Below are 13,150 nucleotides of genomic sequence, written 5' to 3' on the forward strand. Positions count from 1 at the left end.
TATTGTTTTGGCAATGTGTTTTCAACTTTCAGTAGTCTTGTGTTGGATATTGAGTGTACTTGTTTACACTTGTAATGTGCTTGTACTGGGCTGCAAACACTTTTTCTTTCAAAAATGCCTAAATTCTTCTTGGAACTGATTCAACAAGTTGCTGGAAATATTTCTCAGAGAATTCGGTCCATGCTGACATGATAGCATCACAGTTGCTGCAGATTTATCAGCTGCACATCCATGACATGAGTTTCCCGTTACACCATGTCTCTAAGGTGCTCTACTGAATTTAAATCTGGTGACTGCTGAGACCACATGAGTGAACTCATTGTCATGTTTGGGAAACCGGTTTGTGATTATTTGAACGTTGTGATGAGGGATGTTCACTGTGAAAGATGAATACATTGTGGTTGTAAATGGATTAGCAACAAAACTCAGGTAGGCTGTGGTGTTTAAACGATGTTCAGTTGGTACTAAGAGGTCCAAAGTGTTCCAAGCCACTGGCCACTCTCCTTTGACCTCCGACATCAACAAGGCTTTTTAACCCAGAGGACTGCTGCTCACTGGATACTCATTTTACTCACCAGATGATTGTGTGGGAAAATTCCAGTAAGCAGCAGTTTCTGAAATATTCAGACTGGCACCAACAATATTAAAAGTTGCTCAGTTCTCAGTATGAACTTGAGCAGTATGTCTTGATCATGTCTAAATGCACTGAGTTGCTGCCATCTGATTGGCTGATGAGACATATGTGTGTGGTTGTTTAAGTCTATTCAACAAATACTTTTTGTTTTCTGTCCTTTGGATGTGTGTCTACACTATAATGTCTCCCCATGAAGGTCTTGCAATAATTTTCTGAAGATACAAAAGAAAAATCTCTTTATTCTTATTGTAAATGGGAGGTTAATTGAGATATGGAATCTGCTACCTGTTATTGTTATATTAATTCACACATTTATTTACCTAATAGGCATGACTATGGAGCATTTCCCTTGTACTAAAACAGGTCAGCCTGGAGTGGGGCAGATTTTGCGTTGGCGTGGGAGGAAGAGCACGAGGACTAATCCCAAGGTAGGCTACGTAGGTTTGGTGGAGAAAAAAAAAGGGCAACAGCGGAAGTTTGGTGTGACCTGTTTGGCATGTTTGGGCAGGAAGCGTCAGGCGCTACCAGAGAGGAAGATAGCGGGTATGAAAGATTAAATAAAATTTTTTTTGCCATTAAGCCATTTTAAAAACATGTTCGCAATTACAAATGATACGAGCAGTAATCTTATATTTAGATATGAAATCCTCTTTGACTTTATTTGAATACACAGAGATGATTTAACGCTGCTGGCTCGCGTTAACAGTTCAACAAAAATTCATCGAAAGCACAGCAGCAGTCACTATTTATCGTATTTATTTTCACAAAATCTGGCAAACGAGAAAAAAAAGTTCATTTTTAATGAAACCTATTAAGCATGCTACGTAAAGGATTCAGAAAACTAACACTGGATGTGATACTCTCCCTTTTTATTCGCGTGTGTGTTTTCCACCGTGAAAGATAAAACACAAACCCCCGTAATTATCTCTGGTAACTGCAGGCAGCATCTACAGCTGCGCCATCGTCAGGTCTCCGGTCTCAGTTGCTTGAACAAGCCCCCTCACTTTCTTTACACAAGCTGGATCATGCCCAAGTATCCCCAGAGAGGGTTCAAGTGTTCAAGAGCGTGCTGGTTTGCAGTGGGCGGGTATTAAGTGATGTTTAAACTAATGCTGACAAATTTACAAAGTAAATGTAAGTTTAAATTGTTGGTTTTGACAATAGTTTATACAGGACTCGGGGTATTTATATTCTTGTAACAGAAGTGCTTAATAAGCACAGACGAAGAGATTTAAAGGTCATTTTTGATCTCAGAAAAATCAATTACAAAAACAAATCTAAACAAATTTCTGTTTGAATATTACATATCTGTAGAGTTAACTGACAGCTCCAAAGAAGTTTACAGAGTTAACAGTCAATATGCTTCAGAAGTCACTGACATATTTGGAAATGTGTTTCATAGTCCCGGGTTTGGACATGGAGTTTTGAGTCTTCTGACTGAAGTCTTGCTATTTGATGTTCTGTTTGGTTCCTAATACTTTTTACTTCCTTCTTTATATTTCGAGCCTTTAGCACTTTGTTTCAGTGTATTCCCATTTGTATTCCAGTTATTTATTTTAGTACGTTTGCTTGTATTATTTTTCCTAGCTTGCCCCCCAATGTTCTTGTACGCAACATTTGAATATGTTAGTCATTGTCTCATGTTTTTTATATTTACTTTTCCTTTGTATCCTCATCCCTGATTAGCCTCACCTATCCTTCTTCACCCAGCTGCCACTCAGTCTTATTAATAATTATTATTAATTTTGCATTTGTAATTAAAAATTGTAATGGACCACGCTCTTGAATAATTTCAGCAATTAAAAATGCGAGTAAAAGTATGAAGTAAATATAAAAACATAACAAGTAAAAAGTATATTTCCAGTTAAAACGTTTAAAAGTGCTTGTGATGATTCCCCCCCCCCCAAAGCGTTTAGTTGCGAAACAGTAGAGACTTTCTATTTTCTGAAAAATTGAAAAAAATATGCAGGTGTTTCCCGGTCTGATACCTGATAACACACCCCGCTGGTGTAAACTTGTATAATATCCACATTTCCAGCCAAAAAACGTCTGCGCCTCCAAATTGCGGTTATTTTTAGAATTTTTCATCCAGTAATAGCCCCACGTGAACGCCGCTTTCGTTGCGGTGTATTTTTAGCAGGTACGCTCCCTCGGATCTTGCGTCAATGGAATCCCGTGCGTGCGTCACACGGAAGAACGTCTGCGTCGAGCCCAGAGCTGATTGGCTGCCGACCCGGAACGTTCCACCGCCCCAAAACCATGTTTGGGCACAGGCACGCCTTTTTGTCGATGCAGCCCAAAATAAAACAAGAGTGTAGCGGAGTGGAGCCCGTCTGCCTCGGTCTGACCCGGAGTGTGTTGTGTGTGAATGTGCCTGAATGAGTGTGTGTGCTGACAGAAGCTAACCGAGGTGACATTTATCTTTTTTTCTCTAATTTGGAATAAATGAAAAACGTCAAATTCGGGATATTTGCATAAACCAGGTGAGTAAAAAGTGGACTTTTAGTGAGTTGTTATTGTTTTTTATTTATTACTGCTGCTGTTAGATGCGCATGTTTGCATCTTTACTTCTAAATAAGTATCTCTGTCATAGCTTAAGCTCATAAGGCAAAATGGTTATCAGTAGCTTGAGGTTTGCATCAGTTTACTTACTAATATAAAAACTAATTTTTTGATGGTGTCATATTTGCTCTAGTTCAACTACCTGCCGGAGGTCATGATTTTAAGTGTCCACTTGATTTGGCTAGACCCTCACTGGTATAAAAGAAGGGATATGAGTGTTATATTTAGCCATAATAAACTTAAACAGTGCAGACTGATATTTTTCTAATTCTTATAATATGATGAAGTGAATTATGGGAGTGTATTTTGATATTAACGTGGACATTTTACGGTATCTGCAAGTACTAATATGACTGCTGTGATTCTACTATTTCCATTTGTTCAAATTTTGTCCTCTGTTGTCAGTATGTGCTTGTGTTAATGGCCTTCATGCTCTATAACACTGTTGGGAAATGAGAAGATTCATAAAATTGTTTGCATTTACATGCTGAAAACTATTTGGGCCCTTCGGCAGTTTTGTTTCCACACGATTCAAATATAGCTGTGCAAATTTAAGTTCAACTTTCAAAGAACATGCTTCAGCTTCTGTATTGAGAAAAAAAATAAAAAGCTATAAAATGAAGAAGTAAGGACACTTGTAGATACACGCCCATCCACCCATGCACATAAACAGACTTTGCCACTATTCCCATTTCAGCTGGCAGTCAGCCCACCCCGACATACAATCTGCAACACACCCCAGTACAGGCGTTGTGAAAGAGGGGTTGCCCTCTACTGAAGGAGGTTTTTAGAGCGTTAACAGCCAGTAACACAATATCTGACAATACCTGACTGCTCCGCTGGACCACCCTCTGCATTTTTTTCAAGGGGACGAATAGGCCCCTTGATAAAGTTAGAGGCATGTTGGGGAAATGAGATGGACATTTCAGGTGTTAATGTTGCCCTCTGTTTAGATTGTTATAGAGGAAGCATTAAGAAATGCTGACCATTATATATCCAGTAGCAATATCTAGTTTCTAACACATGTTTAAAGAGTCAGCTCATTACTGGGGCCATTTGTCTCGAGTGATTTAACTCACTTGGTTTTATTTCGAAAAATGATCACAAAGTCATATTTACTGCACTAATTTGAGATGGGAATATCTGACTTAGACTGTGTTGCTTTAAATCTACCTCACAAAGATGCAGTGTTCAGATAGAGAATTTAATAAAGTCGTGTTTGTTACCCAGAAATGAATCAGTATTTATCTTTAAGGATTTATTTTAGTTGTTTTAAATGTTGGTTTTCTCTTTCCTAGCAATGCCCTGTGTACAAACCCAGTATGCATCCCTGCCCCATGACAACTACTTCAGCTCTGAGTTCTTGAATCCTGACCTCAGTGCCACACTGGTGATGGACTTCAGTGGCCAAAAGGACCAGCTGTCCACATCTTCATTGCCCAGCATCAACACTTTGGTTGGAAATGGCTATGTCGGGGAGTTTGATGCATATTCCTGTAAGATTACCACCTCTCCTCCTGCCTCTACGGTTTCATTCAGCCACACAGGAGTAGCTGAAAGCACCAGCTCTCAGATGCACAGCCAGGCCTTCAAGCTGGATGATCTCCAGGTGTATGGCTGCTACCCAGGATCCTTTGCACTCAACTGCCTTGACGAAACGCTGTCGTCATGCAGCTCTGACTACTATGGCAGCCCAGTCTATGCCACTGCTTCTCCTCCAACACCAAGCTTTCAGACAGAGTCTGCACCTGTCTGGGATTCCCCTTTCAGCCCCTACCCCTCAGCCCCCCTGACCTCTGTGGCTGACAAGGCTGCCATAGCTCAGCAGCTTTCCTTTTTCAGCTTCAGCTCTGCACCAGAACAACACTCCCCCATGGGGCAGCAGCACCAGGATGCTCAGCCAAGCCAGGAAGACCACTTCTTCCTGTCTCCTCAGCAGCATGTTTCCCCACTTCACTGCCCCCCAGTTTCTCTGGAGCATAGACTTCTAGAAAGCCCCAAGACAGCGGAAGGTGCCATGATGTCTCCTAAAACGCAAAACCCAGGATCCAACGAGAGTCGCTGTGCAGTTTGTGGTGATAATGCTTCCTGCCAGCACTATGGAGTCCGTACCTGTGAGGGATGCAAAGGTTTTTTCAAGGTAAAAAAAAGAAAAGAAGATATTTAGCAGCTTTAAGATTACAGATTTGTTTGACTGAGTACATGATGCTGCAGTCATCAAGGAGAATAAACCTGCAGTCATAGCTGATATCTCAGTGTGTGTGTCATGTATGCAACAAGTAACAAAAAAACTGCAGTAATTATGCATGTGTGCACATATGTTTCATATATTTAAGATGATTTAGATTCACTGACAAAGTGAGCAAACCACATCCACCAGAGAGCAGTCATGTTATATTTTTTAAACTGTGCAATCACGGCGATAATTCTTCAGAAATATATTTATAAAGTGAGTTTGTGTGTGCTAACGTAAGACACAAGTGCACAGCTTCAGTATTGGCAAATAATAAAATTATTACATTGTTTTAAAAATATTTTTAGCACTTATACTGAGCAGTAATGTACCAGTTATCACTGTATCTTTGTTTAAGAGAGGCTCACAGTTGATTGAGCAGAAATCCATCAATCTGTTTTCTTAACCACTCATCCAAGTCAGGGTTGCTGGTGATCAGAAATTGATGCTATAAACAAAAATAAGACTTGTGCATTTCAGTCACTTGCAGTCGTATATGTTTGCCACATTATGATTCCATATTAATGTGTTTTCTTTGTGTGTTTGACAGCGAACTGTCCAGAAAAATGCAAAGTATGTGTGCCTTGCCAATAAAGACTGTCCAGTAGACAAGAGGAGGAGAAACCGATGCCAGTTCTGTCGTTTCCAGAAATGTCTTGCAGTGGGAATGGTCAAAGAAGGTAATGCAATGTGATACTCTTTCAAAGCTCGCAGTGGCTAATGCATGACAGCCACAAATCGGGGTTGGTAATGACAGTTTTGCAGCAGCAAAGCCAGGAAGCTCAGAGACATATGTAACCAGAGCTTTACATTGACAGTTGAAGAAAAAGGGAAACGTCAGCTGATACAGCTTTTGTTTTTCAAATGCCGAAAGAGTCATGTAGGAGTCATAAACATGTTCCTCGCCTTGTCCTCTTTTAGTTGTTCGTAGGGACAGCCTTAAAGGTCGCAGAGGTCGCCTGCCCTCCAAGCCCAAGATCCCAATTGAGGCTTCATCCACGACCCCCAGTGTCAACATCATAGCTTCGCTTGTCAGGGCTCATCTAGACTCAAGCCCAACCATCGGAAAGCTTGACTATTCCAAGGTAACTCAAAACTTGTAGCTAACCCATGTCTTCTTCATCTGAATTTACACTGGTGACAATGTAGAGTCAAACCAACAGCACTAAATAGCCCTCTGAAAATCTCTTTAGCTAACTAACCCTTTTTTTCCCCTCCTCAGTACCAGGAGACAGCAGACAGCTCGAAAGAGAAGGAGGATGCTGGTGATATCCAGCAGTTCTATGATTTACTGACTGGTTCCTTGGATGTGATAAGGAAATGGGCTCAAGCCATCCCAGGATTCACGGACTTCTGCACAGAAGACCAGGAGCTGCTCCTCGAATCTGCTTTTGTTGAACTCTTTATCCTCCGCCTGGCTTACAGGTCAGTGTTCTTTCTTCTGCTGTTAAAAAAAAAAGTGTGGTTCACTAATATTTTGCTACATTCCTTCACGTTGGTCAATGCTCTCACTGACGTAATGGTTTAAAATAATTCAGGTCAGATCCAGAAAAGAATGAGCTGATCTTCTGCGATGGCGTGGTGCTCCACCGACTACAGTGCGCTCGCAGTTTCGGTGACTGGATCGACTCCATAATGGATTTCTCGCACAGCCTTCGCCGCTTGAACTTAGACGTCTACTTGTTTTCCTGCCTCGCAGCCCTCGTCATCATCACCGGTAAAGAAGCTTTGTCTGCTTTTAGTGAATTTCATCGCATTTCAAGGTTGTCGTTATATTTGGGGTTTCTCATGGAAACTTCTTTTGCCCTTAGATCGTCACGGCCTCAAAGAGCCCAAGCGGGTCGAGGACTTTCAAAGTCACCTCATCGCTTGTCTAAGGGAACACGTGAGTGGAAATGGATCAGAACTGAGCCGGACGCAACCCAACTATCAGTCTCGCCTTCTGGGCAAACTGCCTGAACTGAGGACTCTGTGCACACAAGGCCTGCAGCGCATCTTCTACCTGAAACTGGAGGACCTGGTGCCTCCTCCTCCGATAGTGGAGAAAATCTTTATGGATACGCTGCCGTTTTAAAATGAACAAAAGAGTTCAAAAGCATCAAACGTGAGGTTTTTCACTCCACTCTACTAAACCTCCTTCTAGCATACGGAGGTGTGCTAGCATAGTTAAAGAGACCATTATTTTTTTTATCTTTAAGTGCTATTAAATATAGTACCTGTGTGAATTCTGTAAAAGATTGATATTTCATGACACTGTTTATATATATTTCGTGTGCATTGGTAAAGGTGACTTTTTTGCAGTGCTATTTGTGAATCCTGTCCTGCTATGCAGCCTATAACACATGGATATCATGGTAGATGCCATGCAGTGTTAAATACTCAGAAACACACTAATTTTTTTAAAGCATGTTTTCAGAATTGCTTGATTGGCCCACTCAGAGGCCGAGATTGGAGATGACAGGCAGCTGTGAAAGAGTCCCACTTTTCCACAATAAAATACTTACTTATATCTTTCTATGGAAACTATAGCCGCAGTACTAAACATGCTCATGTGGAAGGTCTTGGACCAAAGTTTACCAAAGTTTTTATTTTGATACTACCAGTTAAAAACCTAATTGCCTTAAGCTGAAGAAAAAAATCTGCCATATCACTTCGCCTGTCACTTTTCAGCACCTTTTAAAGGCTGATTCAGGCGGCTCTCCTGTTAAACTGCATACACCTGTGACGACAGGCTTCTCGGGCTTTATGTAAGAATGAAAATTGACTTGCTAAGTGAAAATACAAAGTGCCTTTTCATAAAACCTCACTCCATCAACCACACTAAGTGAACCTTTATTCCAAACATCACATATAGCAAAGCCCTTTTATCACAGGCATGAGTCACAGGCTGTTTAAGACATGTAAAATTAAATTGTTCTGTTACAGAGGCACTGAACGTTAGAACCACGGTGGCGCCGTCCAGATCGAGTCTTGTATGATTTGTATAAATTAATGCCAGAAAATTCAAATTCGCAGGCAGACATATTTCTTGTCTTAGGCATCAGATACATTACATGTTGTGGACCTCAATTCTGTGACTGTAAATCTCTCCACCTGTCTTCCATATTTTTCAGAATTGTGCAGTTTTGTTTTGGTTGTTTTTTTATATACATGTTGGATTTATATTTTGATTTCAAAATGACCGAAAGAAAATTCTTAAGGAATCACGGTGAAACGTGATGACGTGAGCAGCTACGAGCACTTGAGTGTTCAAATGGTATGAAAAGTACTTCTTCTGTATGAGTTTGTGTGCGTGCAAAATAATGCCAGGCCTTTTGTAAAATGGTGCAAAAAAAAAAAATAAATTAAAAGGCAGCGAATACTTGATATTGAATCTTTTGGAAATCACCTTGAATTGACTTTGTTTAAATGTTAGGAAATAGGTAACTGCACAGATTAGAGTTTCTACAATTATCTAAAAAATGGTTGAAAGATAATTTAGCAGTTTTCACGTTCACCTAAAAAGCAATACATCTGCCGTTTATTCCACGAGAAGCAAATGGGATTGTGTTAAGAAGAGCATGTGATGTTAAAATTTGCCACATCAAAAGTGTGGAGCTACTGTGCTGTGGTGACTTCTTGTGAATAAGGGAGCAGCCAAAAGTAACTTTTAAGCCTAAAGACAGCCCAGGAATAAACAGTTATACTTATTGAAAAGGCTTAAAAATGACCACAAAAATAATTAGGAAGGTAGTTTCTAACAGTTCTTAGCTATTTTTTAAATGATGGGTTTGTTTGTGTCACATGGACTATCAGGATATTGACAGTCAATTATAATTAATTAATAATTGTGGGTTCCTTTCTTTATTCCTCATCATATGCTAAAGTAAGATGAACGAGTAAGAGCTCTATGCTGTGGTGGGTTACACATTTACTTAACAGCAAAAGGTCCCCGGTTTGATCCTGGCAGGAGACATGAATCTCTTAGTGGCTCCATCAGGAAAGGTATCCGGTGTAAAAATCTGCCAAGTCAAATATGCAGAGCTACCTACACTGATGATCCCATGTGACTAAGGGAGCAGCCAAAAATGGCTTTTAGGTTACACTAAGATTGCTAGCATGGTTGAGATCTCTTTCCTTCAATGTACATTGAAAATTTCCACCTTAAAATAGCAACCAAAAGTCATGCAGTAGCTGTGAAACCATAAGCATTGAGGCCCATTAAAGAGACACTTGAGAAAGAGAGGCCCGAACGAGATTTAAAAAATGTAAGCAAAATGCTTTCCTCCCTCACTGAAATGGAAATTAGAACAAATAACAGGGTTATGACTCAAAGGTTCAAAACCTCAAATTTGATGCAGTAAAATTAAGAATTACACATTAGTTCTTGTTGTACCAGTACGTGGCGGCCTCCTCGCTGACTCTGCCAGGTTGCCCTTGTTGCATTTTTAGAACAGCACGGCGGGGACCTCCAGGACTGAATGCTAGCATGCCAACACTGTTGATAAGTTAGCAAGCTGCTGTTAGCATTAACTTCAAAGCATAACTGTGTCTAAATCGAGCCTCTCAGAGCTGTGTATTTAAAAAAAGTATGACAGACATTTAAGTAGATTCAATGTTGTTGTGCTATAAGAACAAAACTGTCTAGTTGGTGGTTTCAGTGCAAGAAACAGCGCTTAGACTTTATTTAAGGCACTGTCCACTGTGCTGCTGCTTGCTACATATTAATGATGTGATGAAAAGTGACTAAACAAAGTCCTTTTCACCAAGTCTATGTTGTTTTGTCATACATGGTGTTAATGTTGGCAGCACCCTTGATGGGAGGAAGACGACACTGCGGCGCTCTCAGCCACAGCGATCTGTAGCCGCGGCTGCATTCAGCCAGTCGACACCTGATCCTACTGTACACCACGTACTGGTCAGCTGGATTTTGGTGTTGGCAGACACAGTGGAAAAAAAGTGACAAGGGAAGAAAAGAGGAGGGGGCAAGAAGTGTTCATTATGTTACAAAATGGCAAACGTGCTGCCCAAGTAGGGTTGCCAACTCCCTGAAAAATAAATAAGGGACACCTCGTGGCCAGGGCCGGGCGACCCAGTTGTCTTCACCCTTCCCAGTGTGGTGAATTTTCTAGCTCTTTTTTTGTGTGTGAAATTATTTTTTTAACCATTTGACTTGAAGTTGATTTAAGTAGATGCATATTTTATTCTTTGTGATATGAACACATGTGAAACAAATGATCATTTAGCCATTTATTTTTAGCTCAAAATGACAACATTAACACAATAAAACAGGTCTCTTTCTTGAACAGAAGCCTGTCATGCTTAACTTTTGAGAATATAAGTAAATCTTTCTTTAAAAGCACTCTGTCCTGCTTAACTTAAAATAATAGAAAGCAATAGAACGAAAAATATTCTTGTAACAGTGCACATTTAGTGCATTTAGTACAATTGGCTTCAGTTGAGGTATTATTTCAGCTTTTCTAATGCTAATCAGCTGCTCCTGTTTGTAAACCCGCTTGTTCCCATGATTAAGCATCTTAACTCATCATCATTATTCATCTATGTATTACTTTTATGTATTAGTGATCTATTTGTTGTAATCATCTATCCTTGCAGTTGTTTATTACACAAAATAAATTATATTATCACACTTCTGGCCACATAGCGCTGATTTTCACTGCACATGCCCATATTAACTTTTTCCAGCCAGGTGTTTTCCTTTTCCCATTCTTCCCTTTCTCTGAGCGAACAAACATTGCTGCTCTAATGCTGGGCTCACACTGTGCGGTTTTAGGCCCATTTTGAGACGATTTTTGAGTCGTGCGACTGATTTGGTGATCGGCCCGATTTTGGCCTTCATCATGCATCGTGTAGTATACGTGGGGTAACGAGAAGCGATTAACACCTCACGACCAGCTCCCGATCATCAATCGCTCGTGACGTGTCACCGCAGCCGCTCACACTGCTCACGCGCAAACACGTAAACGTTGGTGAAAAAGACTGAGCAGCACGGCTGTGCAGTGTGTGATCTGGACACAAGCGATGGAGGCACAACTTGTAGAACTTTGGAAAGCTCATCCGAGCCTTTTCGATGTGGCATCACAAAATGATCACGACCACAACAACCTGAAAATAGTTGGATTTACATTGCTGTTCAATCACAGCTGCCTGATCAATGTTTTTCATTAGCAATTTAGCAAAGTTGATGGTGGTGGTGTGTCTGTGTGAGTGAAAGACAGAGAGGGAGAGAGAGCGACAGATTTTCTGTTATAACCTTCATTTTATGGAGGCACAGTGTGAGCACTCAGGTCGCATCAGAGCATCGGGCCGTATAGTGTGAGACCTGCATCGTGACCTACCAACTTCTAACCCTGCGAGTCAATCGTACAGTTTGAAAATCGCACAGTGTCTGTCCAGCTTTAGGTGTACTGTCGTCCGAGACTTGCACCGCAGTGTCGGCGTTTGTTTCCCTGTTGGCCATGCTTCTTGTTGTGGTCATCTGTTGTCTTCCGGTATTTTCTCCGCAAGCGACCTTTCCTCGACCAATGAGATGAGCGGTAATCTGAATTGTCATACTCGAATTGTCATAAGTGTGCTGTCAGCTCATTGGTCACAAAGCAGGAGAGGGGCTGGGAATTATGTTTTCCAACAAAGCGTTAATTCCATAAACATTTATAGACTACTTTTGATTCTCACTGTATTACGGAACAAAGTGCGTCCCTTATTAGCTCAATACGGGACGTGTACTTTTGTTTCGAAATACAGGACGATTCCGTATTTTAAGGGACGGTTGGCAACCCTATGCCCAAGTCAGGCGTAATGAGAGCAGCAGGCGATTCGTTTCATAAGGAGAACTCAGACAAACGCGGCGGCTCTGAGAGTTCCTTTAACTGTTACGAAAAGTATAATCCTTTTATCTGACTTGATAATCTGTTTTGACTTTCAGTGTTTCTTTTCAGTTTGACTGGTCACATGTCCATGTTGACTCAGGCATGCTGTCCCTTCAGATTACTCTAACCCATGTTGAAAAGATATCCTCCTGTGAATATATCTCAGTGTTTCTTGACACCACCTTTTTCCAAAAGTGGAAAGCTACCCTTTGGAGATGCTATTTGCTCCTTAACTTTTGACCTGACAGACTAAACGCCGCCTTCAGCCTCTGCCTTCTGCCCCTCACACACCCTTGTCATGGTGATTTGCTATATGGGTGCCAAACTCCAAAAACCTTCTTCACTTTTGCTTCTGCATCTTCTGCAGACGAAAGGCCTTTTTCTTGATACGTGACATGCGTTATTGTCCAGAATGGTCTTGCATAAGCTTTTTTCATGGCAATTTAATTTTGAGTATATCCATTCAATAACCTGATAGTTACTTTGCAGACATATAACTACTGTATAGCTGTGGCCACATGCTGAAGTTTTCTTTAGATAAATTTGGCCCGTGGCTTATTGTCAGTGGCACAAAGAACTACATTTTGCCATACTACCTTCTGTTTCATACTATGACTAATTTTGCATAATAAAGAAATCAGGTATAGTCTGCTATTTATAATACTTGCCATCTTAGCTCATTATACCATTGCCAATTAGCAAAGTTAGGAAAGACTTAGTTTAAAAGATTTTGGACAGATTAAATTTTTAACTTAAAAATGGAGAGTTAATTTGTATCTATTTTTTTCAGTAGCCATCGTCTCCATATAAGTAATGCACAAAGGCACTGGGAAGTCTCCTGCTGTTCTGGAC

The 13,150-nt window shown here is 40.7% G+C and overlaps 1 protein-coding gene across 1 annotated transcript; it reads left to right on the plus strand.

Annotated features, from left to right (window-relative positions):
• The first annotated feature begins 2,932 nt into the window (after positions 1-2,932).
• LOC309706041 (putative nuclear hormone receptor HR38) lies at positions 2,933-8,788 on the plus strand. The gene is made up of 7 exons (XM_082532245.1): positions 2,933-3,117; positions 4,495-5,336; positions 5,980-6,109; positions 6,351-6,514; positions 6,652-6,854; positions 6,968-7,146; positions 7,241-8,788. Exons 2-7 carry the CDS (start codon positions 4,497-4,499, stop codon positions 7,501-7,503), a joined length of 1,779 nt encoding a protein of 592 aa, XP_082388371.1. The 5' UTR covers positions 2,933-3,117; positions 4,495-4,496; the 3' UTR covers positions 7,504-8,788.
• Positions 8,789-13,150: the final 4,362 nt, after the last annotated feature.

This window comes from Aulonocara stuartgranti, assembly GCF_965226115.1.
Source record: "Aulonocara stuartgranti genome assembly, chromosome: 5".
NCBI lineage: Eukaryota > Metazoa > Chordata > Actinopteri > Cichliformes > Cichlidae > Aulonocara > Aulonocara stuartgranti.